The sequence below is a fragment of the Citrus clementina genome, unplaced genomic scaffold (assembly GCF_000493195.1).
Source record: "Citrus clementina cultivar Clemenules unplaced genomic scaffold, Citrus_clementina_v1.0 scaffold_7, whole genome shotgun sequence".
Lineage (NCBI taxonomy): Eukaryota > Viridiplantae > Streptophyta > Magnoliopsida > Sapindales > Rutaceae > Citrus > Citrus x clementina.
Window position 1 is genome coordinate 10,596,813 of NW_006262075.1, and position 22,383 is coordinate 10,619,195.

General features: G+C 35.7%; 1 protein-coding gene and 1 pseudogene across 1 annotated transcript; one reads left to right on the top strand and one right to left on the bottom strand.

Moving 5' to 3' along the window:
* The window catches only part of LOC18036937, a 7,709-nt pseudogene extending 1,567 nt beyond the window's left edge, over positions 1-6,142 (bottom strand).
* A 9,272-nt stretch (positions 6,143-15,414) lies between these two features.
* Positions 15,415-16,423, top strand: LOC18036938 (disease resistance protein SUMM2). The gene is made up of 2 exons (XM_024181111.1): positions 15,415-16,245; positions 16,334-16,423. Exons 1-2 carry the CDS (start codon positions 15,415-15,417, stop codon positions 16,421-16,423), a joined length of 921 nt encoding a protein of 306 aa, XP_024036879.1.
* The last annotated feature ends 5,960 nt before the right edge of the window (positions 16,424-22,383 follow it).

A 22,383-nucleotide genomic window follows, 5' to 3' on the forward strand; every position in this document is an offset into this window, starting at 1 on the left:
GGAAGGTTCACTTCTTGCCCCTCGAAAGCACCCATGCACCTGTTCCAGCGGCTTCATCTGTTGTTGTTCAGCAACGATGATTCTAATCTTGACATCATTTCTTACTTCAGTCAACCTTCTCAATTCTTCCTGCAGGGAATGGATATTATCTTGTAGATTGCATACGTACCGTGCTTTTCTGACGGTGCAATGGAGGCAGCGTGAAATAGTGTCATCACATGAGAATGAGGGTGAGCAAACATTTCCCATTGCAGCAAAGGTAAAAAAAAAAAAAAAAGGAGCGATTGTTATGATGGAGAAAAAGTTTTGTTTTCGTCTGGCCTGAAGATGAAAATTAGATGAAGAAATATTGTTCTGACGCTGCAAGTATGCCACGCTATTTAGTAAGTCAGTGAGGAATTTAAAATTTTGCACAATTTGATTGGTAGTCATAAAGTCTAGGGGCCGGCGATTTCAACTACCAAGAAGTCTTCGGAGAAATGTTACCTTTTGGCTGATAGAAAAGAAAAGGAAGGGATAAAAAAACAAAAAGTTACATCTCATATGTCCTGGAATTGTTTGTTCGTGGCGTCCGCATTTCATTTTATTTTCTCATATATTACATTTGTTTGAATAAAAATTAGATTTGGTCATTAATTCTATGTTGTGAAATTGAAATACAAACTGTTAATCGGTGGAACTAGCAGATGTTTCGTTGAATGGCGGCCAATGAAAAAGTTACAAGTATAATGGGCTAAAATGAATAATATGTTATTTTGTTTTTATTACATGAGACTATTGCTTATATTACAATTCATATTACATGAGAATATAACTGATATTTACAAATCAGATTATTATTGGGACCAACTTACATCTATGCTAATAGAGTTCTGTCCAGATTTTAGCCCTCACAAATATTCAAGGGATGTCTACTCCTCACTCTTAGGTAAGGTAGAAAACTACTTTCACTCAATTTTCAATTAAGGAAGTAAATACCCCCACAATACTTTTGTGGGGGTTCGAACTGCTGCCCTCCAACTTGGAGGGCAGCAGCCCTAACCACTCTTTGTGGGGGTTCGAACTGCTGCCCTCCAACTTGGAGGGCAGCAGCTCTAACCACTCGATCTTTGGCGGAGTGGCTTAAATAATATGTTAATTAAGATGGCCAAATCAAAAAATTTTGAAATAGATAAGCTAAAGTTTAATTAGAGCCCTTATGTTTCCTGAATTTTTTTTTCTTTTTTCCAACCTTCCCCAGTTCCTCTCCGACAGCGACAAGAAGTAACGACGAAAAGTAGATTTTTGGGAAATGATTATTTTTTTTTCTCGTACATATTTATTAATGAAAGCAAGACTCTTAAGTAAGATGCAATTAGTCTACTTCTAAGATAATATCAGGAAGTTACAAGAAATGTCACTTTATTTTTTCTATTTTATCGTGGGATTAATAGATCTAATTTTTATTTATACAAACATAATTTAATATAATATATGAAATTTAAACAAAGTCTTAGCAGATAATATATGAGAGAGTAGAAAAGATTTTGCGTTTTTGAATATCGCTGTCCACCAGTTGCTTATTGTTTGGGAGAAATACGTCGACGAGACCAGGCATGGTGAGCAGATATGTGATGGCAGAGTTCTGCGAACCGGTGTGTTCCGTAAAAGCCTGGTGCGCGGGGGAACAGGAGCAGAAATATCCTGCTCGTCCACGAGCACGTCATCCGCGAGGCAAATTTCCTGTAAGAGGCATAAGGCCATTCCGGCTAGAGGTCGAGAGGCGAGGAGACCCGGTCGACGGTAGTTGGCAAGACATGCTCTCCAGCCCGAGAATCTAGGCACGACAGCCACGCTTTCCCCAGAACCGTGGCGTAACACGCAAGATCCCACGTTTGCCCATAACGCAGCAGTCGGAGTCCCATACCTTCCCCCAAAAAAGCGGAAACAAGATCTCACAAAACCACGACAGCCACGCTTTCCCCAGAACCGTGGCGTAACACGCAAGATCCCACGCTTGCCCATAACGCAGCAGTCAGAGTCCTATACCGTCTCGAAAAAAGCGGAAAACTGGGAGTAAGAGGAAGCCTATAAAAAGGTAGCCAACGAAGGTAAAGGGGTTAGCATTTTTGAGATTAGAAAAGAAATTCTAAAGAAGAGAAAACCACGAAAAAGCCATAAGATCTGTGGCAAGCGTTCCCCGAACCTTCATATCTGACTTGAGCATCGGAGGGTTTGCGTCGGGAAAATAACCGGCGTACTCTGACTTGTCTGTGTGCGTAGGAACCTTTGGAGAAGAAGCCTTGCGAGGAGACCCCCTGGTCGTGATGACGTTGATCGAGCAGAGATCCTGGTCGTAGAACGAGGAGAACTGGAATCTCGCATCAACACTTACTTTCGGACTCAAAGCTTGATTTCATTAATTTCATTTCTTACATGAGTCAACAAACCACAGCGTCCATAATTTTTGCTCAGAGTGATCATATCTGAATTTTAAAAATCTGTTGACAATTTATGCTTTTATTTATGTATAGTCAAAATTTATTTATTTATTATATTTTAAATAAATAGAAAGATAGAAAATTTCGAGGAAACTTCTCTTGTTAATAGAAAACTTTGCGTCAACTTTGTAATTCAGTGATTGACTAAAATAAGTGCATACATTAGTCATACTTTAGGGCCCAAATTAATAATACTTTCTCAATTATTCAAGAGGAAATATCAAGGAACCTTCGGTCCGTAGCTAGAAAACTTTATGTAAACTTTTTCATTAATTATAGGTGTCACACGCGATTAATTTCACGTTAAATCGAAACAATTTCGAAGTCGAAATTAAAGGATTAGTTTATTAATTCTGGCTCTTGATTCTTAAATCCCCATTTGGAAGATGTATTTGTTTTCCAAGATGTCTTTACGGCTGACTGACGACTCTCATTACAGTTAATTTAGTTTGTAATAGTAGTTAGAAGCATAAACATATGACATAAACTAACACTATCAGTATATACGCACACATAAGAACCAAAGCAACTATCTATATACTTGCACAATTGACAAGAGATCTTATACTCCACACATATAGTAAAAATCATTATCATTAATAACGCCTCTTGTGCATGTAAATATTAAAAGTGAGTTCTAAGTTATGGTAGTTTATATTTTATTTTAATCTTATTTGTTATTTTGTTAACTCACCCGATTTTACGTAAATATTCTATTTTTAATTTTGCCCCCAAAAAATTAAAAAAGAAAATTTACCTTCACTAAGCATATGTGTTGACTCAAACTCTCAACTAACTCAATAATGAAATACGGAGGAGGTGCTCAGTATTTGACTAATTAATTAGTGGTTTGCAACTCCGTGGAAGGTTAATTAATAACTAGTGCCATGATTAAAAGCAAGTAGGCACTTGTTATTAATCCTTTCCTCTTAAGAGATAACGATTCCTGAATCTTTCCCTTTGTGAAACCACAAAAGGAGTCGTGTTTAATTTAATCTTATATGAAATGGGGACACAACTAATGAACAAGTTGATATAAACTTTGGATGCCATGGCTCGACCGACAGCAATTAAAGCAAGTGGCAAACCACCACAATCTTTGGCTACAATTTCAGCTAGCTCAGGAATGTCAGGATGACTATCAAGAATTTCTCTTCCTACTTTTTCCTCAAATAATTCGCAGGCATCCTCATATGCCAAGCACTCCACTTTGAAGGATCTGTGAGTTTCCATTTGACCACAAACCTCAAAATCACGAGATGTGAAAACTACTTTGCTAGAAGTACTTCTGGGGCTTGGAATAGGTAAACCCACTTGAGCTAAATCAACCGGCTCCCATATGTCATCCAATAATAACATAAACTTCTTATTGCTCAAGATCTTGAATATTTCTTGAGCTTTCTCTTGAACATTTTTACTACTCTATGACTCGTTAAATAAACCAATCTTTTTGGCAACACATTCTTGAATCTTTTCAAGCTGCAAGTCCTTAGACACCACTACCCAAATAACAAAATCAAAATGATTTGGACTAACAAGGAATTTGTTATTGATTTGAGTCAACAGGGTAGTTTTACCCACCCCTCCCATGCCATACAGGCCAACAATTCCAATCGTATCTTCCATGACGCAACTCCAAACTCTTTCAAATGTTGATTGCAACCCCACAACTGATGTCGGAAGAGGTCTTTCATCAACTGGATTGACTGCTGCTGGTTGAGCCACCTCTTTGAAATCTCCTTCAAGGCTTAAACTCTGCACTTCTCGCAATGTCCTGAACACCTTTCTCCCGAACTTGTAGTTTGACTTGCAGCTCCTGGTACACAAGCCTCCAAGACATAATTTCACATCTTCGCGATTGCTTTCTAACGTCAGTCGATCAACTTCATATAAGACATCTTGCACCCTTGAAAACCACCCTTGCACCCGTTCAAGCCGTTTCATTTGTTGTTGTTCAGCAATGATAACCCTTATCCGCACGTCATTCCTTTCTTCTATTAACTTTTGTGATTCTCTTCGCAGGTCTTTAAGATTATCCTGGAGATAACATATATGTAAGAGAGATTGTAACATCTTTCAAGTTTGTTTGGTTTGATATTCTGGACGAAAACGGGTTGCCGTTTATTGATTAAACGGCTAACCGTTTAAGTCCAGAGAGCATGTTTTTTGTTCTGGAATAAACGGCTCACCGTTTATGGTGAAAACGGCTTACCGTTTAAGTCCAGAGAGCATGTTTTATGTCCTAGAATAAACGGCTCACCGTTTATTGAGAAAACGGCTCACCGTTTATTGAGAAAACGGCTAACCGTTTATTTCCATAAAGTTGTCAATTGGAAAACGGTTAGCAAGATTGAAAAGATTTCAATTGTAAATCGATGCATTTTCAAACCAAAAGAGTTTTTTCGAAGAAGTACCATTTCTAATGGTTGTATTCTTTCAAATAAACATCTTATTCATAAAAAGAAAGACATACAATAAGATTAGAAATCAGATTTTGAAGATTTCATGCTTGTTCTGGAAATACAATCTTATTTACTAAAGATTGTATTCAGGATTTGATATATCTTGGGGGTAATTTGCCATTAAAACTCTATAGCAAACCAAGATTGGTGAGGGCAAATAAAACCTTAAAGGAAAGTGTGTAAACACGTCTCAAATCCTAAGAAATTTCATTGTTCTTTGCCTCCATATTCTCATAATTCACCAACAATATATACCCTGCTTTTCTAATAGAGCAATCCAGGCATTGAGAAATAGTGCCATCACATGAGAATGAGGGTGACACCCCAAGAGTGGGAACGTGCAATTGAGGTGTTAAGGAGTTCAAGCTCTAAATTTTTGGAAATGAAGAGATGGGTATATTCCTGTTTAAAGTTCAGTTATAACTTTTTACCTATTGACACCATTAGATTTTGTCTTTTGTATTGTTTTTTTATTTCTTAAAGATTCTAAAATTTCCATGGAAGACTTGATAGATTGTTGGATATGCGAGGGCCTTTTGGATGAATATGATGGATTTGGTGCACGAAATCAAGGTTACTCTATTCTTGGTACGCTTTTTCATGCATGTCTTTTGGAAGAAGAAAAAGACAATTTTGTAAAAATGCATGATGTGATCCGTGTTGAAAAGTCAAAGGTTTTTTGTGAGTTTTTTCAAATTGGTTAAAAAAGAAAAGTGAGCCACATACATTGCTTTTGTTTTTCAAAGTCGGCACCAAATTGTAGAATTTTTGCCAACTACTTTAAGACTTTTTGCAGTGAAGCTTAACTATAAATAGAGCTTCATTCAGAGAGGTTTTTGCATCCCAAAATTTATTAAGCTTATAAGTTTCTAAGCTTTTGAGAGAAGTAAGAGAAGTGTGTTTGAGAAATTTATCTTTCCTGCAGAGTGTGAGAGTACTGGGTATATTTGGGTTTCTGGGAAGTGAGATTCGTTATTCAAATATTTGTACTCTATTAATTGTTAAATAAATAATTATTTTTCTCTTGCTCCTGTGGATGTAGGTTTAATTACCGAACCACGTTAAATAATTGTCCTTTATTTTTCTATAATTATTTGGTGCGCTTGATTCCGCATTTCGCGCGCAACAAGTGGTATCAGAGCTGATGGTTCGTACTTGGGGGGATACGGTACTGTTCACGAATACGGTGGAGACGGCCATTTGTACTTGGGAGACAGTCTATTGTAAGTAGTGTGTATTTTTGCATGTCTAGAAAAGTTCTGTCAACAAAGGCGATAAGAGTCTAAGGATTCTGATTTTTAATTGGGATCGAGTTCCCGTCCAGTCTCCTGCGAAATTAACATCATAGAGGCTGTTTTTCAAGTGAAAATAGTCCGTTGAGAAAATGGTAGAAGGTGAAACTTCCAGAATTGGGGAGAGATCTACCGAGACTATTTTAGGAGACATTTTAGGTGGGAGACGAGATTTGTCAAATCGTTATTCAGCACTCGTTATAGGAGGCCAAAAGATCGATGTTGAAAAGTTTATGGGAAAATCAACTTCGGCATGTGGAGGCACGAAGTTATGGATGCCCTTATTCGAATCGATCTTGATGTTGTTCTGAAAAATAAAAGACACTTGTATGATGAAGAAATTTTGGATCGTATGAATGAAAAAGCATGTGGTCAGATTAGATCTTGTTTGACCAAGGAGGTAAATACTTGGGAAAAGATGAGGAGTGTGCGATGACTTTGTGGTGTACATTGGGGTAGAGGTACTTGCTGAAAAGTTCTGAAAATTGCCTTTATGCAATGAGCCAAGTATATGGCTTTCGAATGAAGCCTGGGGTGTCAATGCACGATCATGTCTCAAGATTTGAAAAGTTACTTGCTGATTTGAAGAATCTTGATGAAGATATTAAGGATGAAGTCAAGGCTATGATTCTGTTACACTCACTACCAGAGGAATATAGCCATTTTGTGACCACTTTGATGTACGGGAAGAGTGTGATCATTTTCAAAGATGTTTGCACAGCATTGACTAGCTTGGAGATTCGGAATAATGATAAAAATTCTGAACGAGCATCGTCTGAAGCTTTGGTTAGCAGAGATTGGGTGATGGAGAAAAAGAAGAAGCGTGGTGGAAAGAATTATCGATCCAAATCGAGAAGTAGAAATATAGTTTGAGACGAGTGTGCCTTTTGTCATGAAAAGGGCCATTGGAGGAAAGATTGTCCAAAGGCTAAAAAGAGATATGAGAAGAAACCAGCAGCAGGAAACATGGCACGTAAAGATGAGGACTCTGACTATTCACTAAGTATTACTCTTGTAGCATACGTGTCTAGTTCGAGCGAGTGGATACTTGATACTTGAGCAACCTACCATTTGTGTCCTATTAAGGAATGATTTACGGATTTTCGTAATCTGGAATACAGTACAGTTATGATGGGGAATGATCTACTTTGTCGCACAAAGGGGATAGGAACAATTCAGCTCAAAATGTTTGATGGAATGGTCAGAGAACTCAAAGAGGTTAAATTTGTTCCAGCTTTAAAGAAAAATCTAATTTCTGTTGGTGCTTTGAAAGCTAAAGGCTACAAGGTTACCATTGAAGATGGCACAATGAAGTTTACATATAGGGCTATGGTGATTCTACAAGGGGTTCGACGTCACAATCTGTACTATTTGAAAGGAGGTACAATTGATGAAGCAAATGTTGTTAAAGCGCACAGTGACACTACCAAGCTATGACATGTACGACTGGGACATGCTGGAGAGAAGTCTTTGCAAACTCTGATGAGTCACGAACTCTTAAAAGGTACCAAAACTTGTAAATTAAATTTCTGTGAGCATTGTGTAATAGGTAAGAAAACAAGGGTCAAGTTTAGTACGGCTAATCACGATACTCGTAAAATCCTTGAATATATTCACAATGATGTATGAGGACCAATCAAGACTGCATCAATTGGTGGAAGCTAATATTTTGTTACATTTATTGATGATTTCTCTAGACGTGTGTGGGTGTACACCATGTGAGCAAAGGATGAGGTTCTAGAGATTTTTGTGAAATGGAAGAAATTAGTGGAGACTCAAACTGGTAGAAAGATCAAAGTATTACGATATGATAATGAGGGTGAATATACTTCTGATCCATTCTTGCAAGTATGCCAGAACGAGGGTATTAAAAGACATTTCACAGTGAGACATACTCTGCAAGAGAACGGTATGGCTGAGCGTATGAATCATACTTTGCTGGAGAAAGTACGGTGTATGTTATCTAATGCTGGTTTAGATAAAAAGTTTTAGGCTGAAACTGTGAGCTACGCAAGTCACTTAATACACCAGTTGCCTTCTGCTGCAATTGGAGGTAAAACTCCTATGAAAATATGGTCTGGAAAGCATGCACAAAACTATGATTCCCTTCGTATATTCGGGTGTCCAACTTATTATCATATCAAAGATGGTAAATTGGATCCTCGTGCTAAAAAAGCTATATTTGTAGGATTCAAAGATGGAGTAAAGGGCTTCAAGCTTTGGAATCTCGAAGACAAAAAGTTTGTGTGTAGCAGAGATGTCACATTTGATGAAGCTTCAATGATGAAAGCTTCAAGTTCTCAACATGTGGAGAACAAGACCAAAGAGGTATTGCAATAGGTGGAGTTTGATGCAACTCCATATGTACCAATTAGTTCTACATCAGAGAATAGTTTAACTATGGAGGTGACACCTATAGTTGAAGAAGATGTTGTTTCTTCTGATGTCCCACAAAATGATGAAACAATTGATGATGTAGATAATGATGATTTTATAGCAACAAAGAGGCAAAAAAAAGAGATAAAGAAACCCGGATGACTTACTAAAGATATAATGGTAGCCTATGCACTTCCAGTTATTGATGATGACATCCCCAACACTTTCTGTGAAGCATTACGCAATAGTGAAAGTGATCAATGGAAGTTAGCCATAGAAGAAGAGATGAAATCTCTTCATCAAAACTAGACTTGGGAACTTGTGGAGTTACCAAAGAGGAAAAGGGTTATTGGCAATAAATGGGTCTACACCAAGAAGCAATGATCTCCAAATCAATCAACTCCTCGATACAAGGCATGGCTTGTTGCAAAAGGTTTTGCTCAGAAAGAAGGTATTGACTACAATGAAGTTTTCTCTCCAGTTATAAAACATACTTCCATTCGTATCCTACTTGCCTTAGTTGCAGAATATGAGTTAGAGTTGGCTCAACTAGATGTTAAGACGGAGTTCTTACATGTAGATTTGGAGGAGGAAATCTATATGACTCAGCCTTGTGATTTCAGAGTTGCTGGAAAGGAGAATCACGTGTGTAGGTTGATTAAATCTTTGTACGGACTGAAGCAATCGCCAAGACAGTAGTAGAAAAGATTTGACCAATTTATACAAGGGCAGAAATTCACCAGAAGTGAACACGACTATTGTGTTTACTTTAGAAGACTACTAGATGGAGCTTTCATCTATTTGTTACTCTATGTCGACGATATGCTTATAGCTTCGGAGAATAGAGATGATATTGAAAGATTAAAGAAGCAGCTAGCTTCTGAGTTCAAGATGAAAGATTTGGGTGATGCACATAGAATACTTGGGATGGAGATTCGTAAAGACAAGCACTACAAGAAAAAAGGGATTTAACAACGTGTAATTTACGTTGTTGAAGGCATTCAACAACGCTCGCGTGCATGCTGTTAATGTTGATGTTGTCTTAAGTTGAATATTTTCAACAACATTCTCTGCGCGTTGTTAAAAGTTTTTTGCTTCTTGTTAAAATTTATTTAGCTACATTTAATAAATGTGGCTAAAACCTTATTTTGCTTGTATATTTTCAACAACATGCAGACAAAAGTTGCAAATAACATTTCGCTTTAAGAATACACACACACATTTTCATTAAAAGCTCTACACGTTTATTAATATACAAATTAATAAAACTAATAATATATTGATATAAAAGATTTCATTAACATCCTCTTGTGATTGTCAATACAATATTCTTAACAATTGTGAAATGTACAAGAATTTAATATCGCAAAATAGTAATTCTTATAGTAGTCTCTTTTTCTCAGTGGTAATTGATCAAAATATTACCAAAAACTCTCAACCAAATCCAGTTCTTCAATCTCTCCATGATAGCATTAGCAATAAACCTCAAAATCTCCCAAAGTGATCAATTCCTGCACAAGCAAGACCAAATTCACTAAACATTGAAAATAATTTAACACAAGCAACTAATAAAAAAACAAAATCAGCAATGGATATTACAGAGATGAATTTAGTTTTGGTACAAAAATTTAATTGAATTGTGACATGTTTCGTGATAGGTTTTTTCTATCATAAATTTGTATTTACAAAAAATTATCAAAAATTTTAATTTTCTGTAATTCTCTACATTGTAAAATTTAAATTCTACAATTGATATAAAACGAACAAAAAATAAAATACTATCAATCCAAAAAATTTATAATATTAATAATATATTAATCCTCGTACAAAATCTCAAACGCATTAGAACAAATGTATAGTAAAAAAGAACTACATCAACAAAATTACATTTAGTAATCACCATTCAAATTCAACTTGCAATTTAAGTTTCCCATTAATCATTAACCTCAAGAATACAAGGGCGGTTGGTCGTGCCACAAGTGTCATAACTCCAACTGCTATTCCTGTTAAGATAAAATAGGTAAAAATGAAAATTCAAATTAAAGGAACAATACCATTTAACTATCATTGATGAATGATGCATTAAATAGGCTTAAACTTCTGACAGTGGCTTACATTTTTCAAGAAACTACATGATATGTAATGACATTCTGATATGGTTTGAAATACAACTATCAAACTTCAGTTATTTGAAACAATGATTAATTTATTTTGGAAAAAAGATAAATCAAACTTCAGTTATTTGAACCAAGATTGCAATTAAAAAACTATAGCATTTGTTGCGTGCCATGACTTTTAATTCGATAGAATAGTTGAATTAAAAAACCATTAAAAGTAATTAAAAAAGAATTAAACTTCCACTGATTTCACACCACTTCCACCTGCAACCAGTCTGCCAACTTCTCTGCAAGTGTAACAAATAGAGCAAGTTCTAATAAAATCAACAATAATAAGAAAAATAATAAAAGTATGAAGTTATAATTACACATGAATAGAGCAATGGCTCATGTAGTCATAGAATACAATGAAGAGTCCAAAATCCACCAATTAATTAATTCTAGCCTCAATTTCATCACTGGAAGCATGGGGACAACTGAACTGAGGTTTCCACGAAGGTCTTAAGCCATGCAGGAATTAGAAGCTATTAATTATATTTTATATGTCTACTTGTCACATGTTGATATAAACAAGAATAGAGAGAATAGAGATGTAGATTAAATGATACCTCAACAGGAACCATGGGTGCATTTACAGCAGTAGCAGCTAGCTCCCATTTCAGGGCCCCAACAATAGCTTCTGATATTTCAATGGGCAAACCTTCCTGATATGTATTTATTGATAAAGCATATATAACTGTGCCTCCATAGTGCTAGCACCAAGATGTGGAATCCCAGCGAGGTTTCTTTTCTTCTTAGGTGGCTACTGCAGCTGTGGTGAGCTAACAATTAAACAAAAGGTTTTCAATGCTTTACAAATTCTATATATGTGTAATAGTATGCATCTTAACAGAATTAATAACATAAGCAACAATGGAAAGAGTGAAAATTCAGAAAAAAAAGCGTAAAATCAGAAAATAATAATACCATCAAATTTGAATTAACAAATTAACTAGATATATTAGAAATTAAATACCTCAAAAACCGAATCTAGATCAAGTGACGAATCGGCTGGTGGTTGCGAATCGGGAAATGTTGAGGTTTTAATTGGGGGAATTCGAGATAAAGTGAAAGAAATAGAGAACTGGGAGGCAAAACGAAACTGACCAAACTAGGAGAGAGTGAGAACTGCGACAGAGTGATGAGCCAAAGGCAAGTAAATCCCAACTATTCATTGCAAGAACCTTGACGCGGCAGCAACGGACTATGTTTCCTCAACAATACATCGAACGCGGCAGCAATAGGCTAGGGTGTTCAAACAATATTACCGGCATGGCAGCAACATACTTGAACGGTGATAAAACGACACGGTTTTCTCGACTGATTGAGTGCAGGATTGATTTTTTAGGGTTTGGCCTTGAGAGAGTGATGGGTGTTTGGGTAAGAGTATTAAGGTAGCGTTTACTTTTTGGATTGGATTGAGAATCCTGGGGAGTGAGAATCCTAGAATTGAGAGTGTGGAGTGGGAGTGAGAGTAGGTTGTTTACTTACACTGGAATGGAAGCATGGAATGGAGATCAGAATCCAATTTATGTGTTTACTTTGTCTTGGATTGGGAGTAAATAGTTTCAAATTACAATTTTATCCTTATTTAAAGAATTATAATTTTTAATTACAAAACTAATAAAAAATATATTTAATGAATAATATTTATTTTATTATATTTGTAAATTTATTATAATTATTAATATTCTTAATTATGAACAATAAATTATTAATTGTAATTTTAATATAAAATGAAATGTTATTTTATTTTATTTTATTTAATATAATTATATTAAATTTATTATTATATAAAATAATAATATAATATTATTTAGTACAAAATTAATATTTTCTTAGAATAAAGTATTTATTATTATTATTAAATAAATATAGTACTATTATTTTTTAAAAAAATATAATAATATTATATTTATTAATTCTCTATTAATATAATAATATTATTTTAACTTAGAATCAATGTAAATTATTATTTAGTTAAATATAATATTATTATTTAAATAAATATAATATTATTTATTTTATTTTATTAATTATGAAACATAAAATAAAAAAAAGGTAGAAATGGGAGAGGTGGGAGTGGATTTCCACTCCCACTTCCCACTCCCACTTCCCACTCCAAAAATGGGTGGGGCCCACGGAGTGAGACTCCCAATCCCTCCCAATTTTAAGTAAGTAAACGCTGGAGTGGGAGGAATCCACACTCTTCACTCCCACTCCAGCAAGTAAACACAACATAAATGGAGAGAGTGCTCACGAACTGGGGGTATAAACATTAGGGAGGAGGCGAGGAGCATTGGTCATGAACGTTAAACGCACCGTTTTTGTTTCACATGTATGTATGTTAAAAAGAATTCCATTTTAAAACACATTCCGTTCTCTGTCTCGTATTTTTATTTTTATTTTTATTTTACAATAATTAATTAAATTTTATATTATTTTTTTACTAATTTATTAACAATCAAATAAGTAATATTTAGTAATAACAAAAAGGCAAATAGATAATGTGATTATTGATTCGCCATTTCAAATTAATATTTGATAATTTAGTTGAATTAATATATAGATAATTAATTACTAAACAAACTCTATTAGCGGCATAACATTTATCTATTATTTAATTGGATTTTACTTAATACAAAATAGTATTACAAAATAAGTATTTATCATTTAATTAATATATTCAAATTTTGAATACCAAATCCTAAACTTTTAAATTGAATTGTTATATAAAAAATCACTTATTATATGAAATTAGCGCTTTGTTATTATTATTTTTTAGTCTTTGTTACTATTATAGACGTAAAAATGGTAATAAAAATAATCAAGTGATTAACAAAATATTTCACAACATACTAAGAAGCATGCTGTTGAACATAAATAACAACGAGCAAAAGAAAGTTGTGATATATTTTTATTAACAACGTAACCTATTTGAATGTTGCTGAAGATAAAACTTTTAACAACGTACTTAGTTAGCGCGTTGTCATTTGGTTTATGGAATCCACCACAAACATAAAATTGTTGTGATAATGTGTTTAACAACGTGCCATTACGCACGTTGTTAATGGTAAACTTTTAGTAACTTTTAGCAACATACGATTCTAAAACGTTGTTGAATACCATATTTTACAACAAACATAGCATGCATGTTGTTGAATTCCTGTTGTCTTATCTCATTTTTCTTATAGTGAAGAAGAATGAGAGCGTATGGTTGACTCAAAAATCTTATTTGAAGAAAGTGCTAGAAAGATTCGGTATGGATGACAAAACTAAATTGGTATATACACCTCGAGCTCCTCATTTCAAATTAAGTTCTTCTTTATGTCCTACATCTCAAGAAGAGCGTGATTATATGGCTCATGTTCCATATGCTAGTGCTGTGGGTAGTCTTATGTATGCTATGGTATGCACAAGGCCCGATATATCTCAAGCAGTGAGCATGGTTAGTAGATACATGCACAATCTGGGTAAAAATTACTGGCTTGCGGTAAAGTGGATTCTCCGATATCTGTATGGGACAGTTGATGTTGGGTTATTGTTCAAGAAGGATTGTGGTCGACAATGTATTGGGTATTGTGATTCTGATTTCGCTGGAGACCTTGACAAGTGAAGATCAACAACGGGCTATGTATTCACATTAGGTGGAGGTCGATTCTACAATTGACAATTGCTCTATCCACTACGGAAGCAGAGTATATGACAGCAACTGAAGCTGTAAAAGAAGCTATCGGGTTGAAAGGCTTCATAGGTGATTTGGGAGTAATCTAGGAGAACATTGCGGTCTTCTGTGATAATCAAAGTGCGATATTCCTTGCGAAGAATCAAACATATCACGCTCAGACGAAGCACATAGATGTGAAATATCATTATGTGAGGGAGATTATCGAGAGCGGTGTTGTGTTGTTGAGAAAGATTGATACTAAAGATAATCCATCAGATATGTTGACGAAGGTAGTTTCTGGAGTTAAGTTTCAACATTGCTTGAAACTAATTCAAATCCTTCGATTGTGTTAAGATATGTCCTTCTGGAATTTTGAACTACGGTTGGCTTGATCCCAAATTTTGGGTACGTAAGCAGTCATAGAGATGCAGCCACTTTGGGAATGATGACTCGTTGGTAGTCAGCTCAGATTTGGATAAATCTTCGCCGAGGTGGAGAATTGTTGAAAAGTCAAAGATTTTTTGTGAGTTTTTTCAAATTGGTTGAAAAAGAAAAGTGAGCCACATGCATTGCTTTTGTTTTTCAAAGTCGGCACCAAATTGCAGAACTTTTGCCAACTACTTTAAGACTTTTTGCAGTGAAGTTTAACTATAAATAGAGTTTCATTCAAAGAGGTTTTTGCATCCCAAAATTTATTGAGCTTATAAGTTTATAAGCTTTTGAGAGAAGTGAGAGAAGTGTGTCTGGAGAATTTATCTTTTCTGCAGAGTGTGAGAGTACTGGGTATATTTGGATTTCTGAGAAGTGAGATTCGTTACTCAAATATTTGTACTCTATTAATTGTTAAATAAATAATTATTTTTCTCTTGCTCCCGTGGATATAGGTTTAATTACCAAACCACATTAAATAATTGTGTCCTTTATTTTTCTGTAATTATTTAGTGTGCTTGATTCCGCATTCCACGCACAACAATCCGTGACATGACTTTGCGGATTGCATCAACAATTAACAAGGAAAAAGAAAATTTTCTAGTTCTTGCAGGGGTAGGATTAACAGAAGCACCAAGTATTGGAATGTGGAAAGAGACTACAAGGATGTCATTAATGCAAAATGCAATTCAGAATCTAACAGAGATTCCAACATGTCCTCGCCTCCGAACTTTGTTTCTTCCTTCAAATCACTTAGGTACGGTCAGTAATAATTTCTTTCATTCCATGGCTTCCCTTAGAGTTTTAATATTGTCATATAATAGATCTTTAGAAAATTTACCATTGGGGATTTTTAACTTGGTTTCACTGCAACACCTTGATATATCATGGACTGGTATAACAACATTGCCAATAGAGTTGAAGTACCTGGTTAATCTTAAATGTTTGAACTTGGAATATACATTTCGTCTGTCTAGAATTCCGCAACAGGTGATATCTGATTTAAAGATGTTACGAGCATTAAGAATGTTTGAATGTGGTTTCAATGTTGAACTAGAAGCAGATAGCATTTTGTTTGGAGATAGTGAAGTTTTGGTGGAGGAATTGCTTGTTTTGAAACATTTGAATCTGCTGACTATCACTTTGCAAAGTTTCGGTGCCCTTCAAAGATTATTGAGCTATTGTAGGTTAGGAAGCATTAGTACTCAATGTCTATGCCTTAGACACTTGAACAATTCAAATTCGCTTAGTGTTTTTGCATTTGCAAGTTTAAGGCATCTCCGAACACTTCAGCTGTACTTCAATGATTTGGAAGAGTTAAAGATTGATGCAGGGGAACTTAAAAGAATCCGAGAAATCTGTGGTTTTCATAGTCTCCAAAAAGTTTTTTATAAAATTCTCAAAATTGAGGCACGCGACATGGCTTGTACTTGCTCCCAATATCAAGGTCATTTGCATTTCTAACTGCCAGGATTTGCAAGAAATAATCAGTCTGGAAAAATTGGGTGAAATTTCAGCCGGGGTGATGGATAATCTAATCCCATTTGCAAGACTTGAATAGCTTGTCCTAGAGGGCTTACAAAATTTGAAGAGCATCCACTCAAGCGCCTTGAATGTGCGGAGCTTAAGGAGCTTCCTCTTGATTGTAACCATGGATTGGAGCAGAAAATAATTATTAAGGGACAAGAACATTGGTGGAACGAGCTCCAATGGGATGATCTATCCACTCAAAACGCTTTTCTTCCCTGTTTCGAATCCTTGTATTAGTGTGCACCAAGTGAGTTCGAAATAGGTTCCTGGTGGATGAGTCTGTGCAATTCAATTCAAACTCGTTATTTGTATGTACTCTCATGTTAAATTCATTTCAAACTTGTCATGCAGTGTCACTTGTTATGTTCATTTTCTTGTAGTGTTGCCACTTAAAAACTTGTTTCTGGTGTGTATATTGGCTAATTTTCTGGGGCATAACTGCACATCATTATATATTTTGGACAATATTTTGGCTTTAAGGACATATATCAAAACATTTCTTAATTTCAACCTGTTTAAGTAATTTTAATGATTGGCCCTTTCGATGAATGTTCGAAAGATTTAGAATTCAAATTCAAATAATGACTATAATGCACATCGTGAAGTGAAAGAACTTACTTTCTATTAAAAATGAAACTCTAGAATATTTTGAAAATAAAAAATTATCAATCTGTCCTCAAGTATAGTATAACGAATTTTTGAGGGAAATTTTAGAAGAATATTATGATAAATCAAAGACGAATTAGGAAATTTTAATGATAATAAATGAGCGAAGAAAAGACAGAAAAAACTAACTCTTTGCTCAAAAGAATAGACAGAAGAAAATATTTTAAGAGAATAAATATATCAGTTGAAAAAACAAATTGAAATAATTTACAAGATATGGTCTAGTATCTGCCAATTTCTAACTATCAATTCCGAATATTGAAAAGAGAATGAAAATTCTGATGTCGATCTGTTTTGATATGTGAGATGACTTCATTTTTTTCGATTTCTTACCACTTTTGTTACTGTATTGAGTTGATAAACCAGGCTGGAGTGAAACCAAATCCAGCAAAAAATATTATAAGATCTTCAAATAGCATCATGATTTGTAGTCATAAAACATCAATAACACTGACTGAAAATTTTCTCTCCAAAAAAAAAATGGAAGTCTCCAACTGCTTAACTAAGAAATTCTACATGCACGCGCAATCCATAAAAATTTAACGTAACCGTCCAATTGAAAAATAATACTAATTTTTTCCTATAACACTATAACATTATGTATAGTTTTACACAGTTATCTTATCGCCATTATCTCAGATGTTCAAATATTAGCACTAGGAAAAATAAAAGATATATATATATATATATGAAAGGAACAAAGCGGCACCCACAAAAAAACATACAGTTCGTTAATTGGGAGGTGGCGAACAATACAAACAATTTAATTACACACAAAAAGGAGACTCAATCGACATCATCGATCACTTGGCATGCACTCAGCATTCACACTAAGCCAGGGACTTGAAATAGGGAAGAAATTCTGTTGATGCCGAAATTCGGATAAGTTGGTTAAATCTCAGATCCCTGCATCAGCATTAAATTTATTTGGTGGCAAGTCGCTGATTAGTTAGCACCATGAGCAGACAACTCATGAGCAGACAATCTATGAGCAGACGATCCATGAGCAGACCATCCATGAGCAAACAACCCATGAACAGACAATCCATGAGCAGACAACCCATGAGCAGACAATCCATGAGTAGATGATCCATGAGCAGATAACCTGTGAGCCTGTGAGCACAACCAATAGTCAGGAGGCGCCAGAAATTTTTCCGGCGAGAACCCTCCGACGCTCAAGTCAGCGATTTGGGTTTTACTTGGACAAACCTATACCACAATTCATGTGGCTTAATTATGATTGCTTTAAACAAAAAAAGCTTTTAAGTAAATTTAAAGGAAAATAATTGAGAATAATTAATCTTAAAGAAATCATAAGCGAAAGAGAAATTTTCCGGTAGTAGAGAGAGAAAAAGGTCTAATGGGTTCAGTTGCCCAGAGAGGGAGAGATAGAGAGCTCGAAGCCCCTTTTTTTCTTTTCCTTTCCTAGGGTTTTTATAGAAAACTATAGCGGTTTTTATCATCTCTCCTAGAATTCTCAAGAAAACTACTAATTTTTCAGTCCACTAAGAATATGGTCCCTAATATTTCGGAGAAAATGTTTTGACTGAATCGTGCTTCCTGGTAACTTCCTGATCGAGGTGACCAATAACATCCTGGTTGAGGTGATGTGCTCGAGGTTACCACATATTATTCTAGTCGAAATGATCTACTCAACCATTTGCTCACTTTTACTTTGAGGAGAGCACGATAATGTATGAGCAAACACCTTTATCTTGGTCACCTTATTTTATTCCCTAAACAAATTCATTTTTGGTGGCTTGATCATCCCATTGAAGCTTATTCCACCAGTGCTTTCCACCCTTAATAATCATTTTACGTTCCAATCCACTGTTCCAATCAAGTGGAAGCCTCTGAAGCTCAACGCATCCCCGTACTGACATTTCTTTCAGATGGGGGAAGGGTAAGGTGCCTGAGCGAATACTCCTCAAGCTTTTCATCCCCCTATGATAAGATATTCAAGTTTTGCAAATGGGATTATATTCCACATCACCGCTGGAAATTCACGCAATCCTCAAACACTGATTATTTCTTCCAAATCCTCGCAGTTGTGTATCCGAAAACGCTTGAGAATTGGAGTAAGAATAAGCCACGTCACGTGCAAAAGAAATCTGCAATTGCTTATATCAACATTTAGAAGACTATAAAAACCGCGAGTTCCTTAGATGGTTTTCACCGTCTGTAACAAACTGCTACCATAACACTCCACAAAGTGAAGGGTTCGGGATGTCTCAAAGGAAAAACACGAAGCGTCTTCTCGCACCGTCTAAAGCATAAGGCTGGAGTTCTAGTGCTCTTTAACCCGGGGGAGCTCAACAATATTTCAAGAGCATCGAAACATTTTAAGGTAACGGTCAACACTTCTAAATGCGACAAACCAAGTAATTCCTTCACGAAAACATGGCCGTCTCTAAACAAAATGCTACCGGAATCCTGTTGAACAGAACTACACTCAAACATTCTCAATGACCGTAACATCTTTAGATTTGATATCACTTGTGGTGGAATTTTATAGAGCCGGGATGTATACTCTTAAGTTCAAACATCTGAGATTTATCAGGTACTTGAACTCTATTGGCACACTTTCTGTTCTACTATTTGATAGATTAAGATGTTGTAGTGAAACCAAGTTTGAAATCTCAAATAGTAAATGTTCTGGTGGATTACTATCTGACAGCTGTAAGACTCTGAGAGAAGCCATAGATTGAAAGAAATTACTACTGACCGTGTGTAGGTCATTGGAACTAAGAAACAAAGCTAGAGCTGAGGAGATGGTGGAGACTCTAAAAGTCTCGTAATTTTATTTTGCATTAGTGACATCCTTGTGACTGCATTCCACAATCCAGTCCTTGGTGGTTCAGTCAATCCCACAGCTGCAAGAACCAAAAACTTTTTGTTGAAATGATCTCAAACTCATTTGAGCAACTTGTCGTTTTAAAGTTGCAAAGATGAGTGACATGTCATTTCAGTTGATCAAGATTCCAGAGCCAACAACTTGGGAATGTCGTCCAAAATCATTAAACTCTCACGTGATTAATACACACATGTTCTAAGCTTAAACAACATAGCTTGTTGTCGTTTAACGAAGGTTTTAAGTTGCGCGTGAGGAGCTCGTGATCAGTTAGTTAAGGCTGTTGATTTTGGAGGGACTTTTCTAGATCTGTAAAGCCAGCAACAACTGATATATATGTACTGGTTTTGGTGTAGTCTTGGGATATTAATGAAAAAGTGATAAGGTAGCTATAATGAGAGTAAAGTTTTTCAGAGTGTTCTCTGTATTGCTAGTTGTCATCTCTGTAACCTTGAAGCTTAATAAAGTTGCTCCTTGAGTTGTTTTCTCCAGTGGATGTAGGCACCCTCAAAGGTGTTGAACCACTTAAGTTCTTGTGTGTTCTTAATTCTTTGGGCTGTGTTCTTTGATCGGCTGGTTGTTTCAATTAGCTTAGGTTTGATTCTTAAATCTTGGAGTCTAAGTTAGATCTTGGGGTGTGATTAATCCTGTGATTAAAGGGTCAATTTCACAACAATTGGTATCAAAGCTTTAACTCTGATTTCAAGGTTCAAGAATGGGTTTAAAAGTAGATCTTGAGAAGTTTATAGGGCAGAATGATTTTAACATGTGGAAAATAAAAATGGAGGCTTTGTTGATCACTCAAGGCCTGGGAGATGCCATAGATCCAGTCTCGAAACTTGAAGGTAGTGAGGCTTCATCATCCAAGACCCCAGAACAAGTGGCAGAAATAGACACGAAAGCCAGAAGCACAATTATTCTGAGTCTCGGTGACTCTGTAATTAGAGAAGTGGCTAAAGAAAAGACTGTTGTTGGTTTGTGGGCCAAGTTAGGGAATGTGTATATGACAAAGTCTTTGGCAAATAGACTTTACATAAAAAAGAAAATGTTCTCACTGAGGATGATTAAAGGAACATCGCTAAATAAGCATATAGATGAGTTCAATAAGGTTTGTGATGAACTGGAGACTATTGATGAAGGACTAAGTGATGAGATCAAAGCTTTGTTGTTAATTAGTTCTTTGCCAAAGTCATACGAGCACTTTGTGGATGCATTGTTGTATGGGAGGCAAACACTCTCCCTGGAAGAAGTTAAATATGCTCTTGGCACCAAGAAGCTGAAAGATAAGCAAGATAATCCAGAAAGTGAATCAAGTGAAGGACTGATGGCTAGAGGCAAGTCTGAGAAAAGAGAAAGTAAGGGAAAGAAACAAGGCAAATTAAAGTCTAAACAGAAGAATTTGAAGTGTTTTCATTGCCATAAAGAATGGCATTTCAAAAGAGATTGCCCTGAAAGGAAGAACAAGAATAAAGAGAACAAGGAAATGACAGGAAATGCAGCCATAGCCACAGATGAAGAAGGTAGCTTTGAAACGGCTGGAGTGCTTATTGCTACAAATCAAAAACCTCAAGGTCAGTGGGTCCTTGACTCAAGTTGTACCTTCCATATGTGTCCAAATAGGAGTTATTTTACCTTATATCAGCCATGTGACGGGGGTATAATTTTAATGGGTAATAACTCAATATGTAAAGTGGTTGGTATTGGGATTGTTAGCCTTAGAATGTTTGATAGTGTGGTAAGGGAATTAACACAAGTTAGGTTTGTTCCTGAATTAAAAAGGAATTTAATTTCAATTGGCATGCTAGATCAAACAGATTGTGTGATTAAGGCTGGAAAAAGGGGTACTGAGGGTAATTAAAGGCTCAATGGTGATCGTGAAAGATATAAAACAAAATGGCTTGTATGTGTTGGATGGACATACTGTTGTTGGAGAGGCAAGTGTAACTGCCAGTGGAGGGAACAAATAAATGTTGTGGCATTTGAGGATGGGGCATATGAGTGAAAGAGGTTTGAGAGAGCTACAAAAACAAGGAGTGTTTGGGAAAGATCAGATAGGAGCTTTCGAGTTCTGTGAAGATTGTATTCTAGGAAAGTCTTCTAGGCTAAGGTTTGAGACTGCAGCTCATACCACCAAAGAGAAACTTGGATACATACACTCTGATTTATGGGGGCCTGCACAAGTGAATTCACTAGGTGGGTGTAAATACTTTCTGACTTTTATAGATGATTTTTCAAGGATGGTTTGGGTCTTTGCACTCAAAAGTAAAGATGAGGTTCTGGAAAAATTCAAAAGGTGGAAGATTTTTGTTGAAAACCAAACTGGTTTGAAGGTGAAACTCTGAGGATAGATAATGGTTTGGAGTACTGCAATAAGTTGTTTGAAGAATTCTGTGAGAAGAATGGTATTCAGAAGCACAAAATCATCACCTATACTCCTCAACAAAATGGTCTTGCTGAGAGGATTAACAGAACTT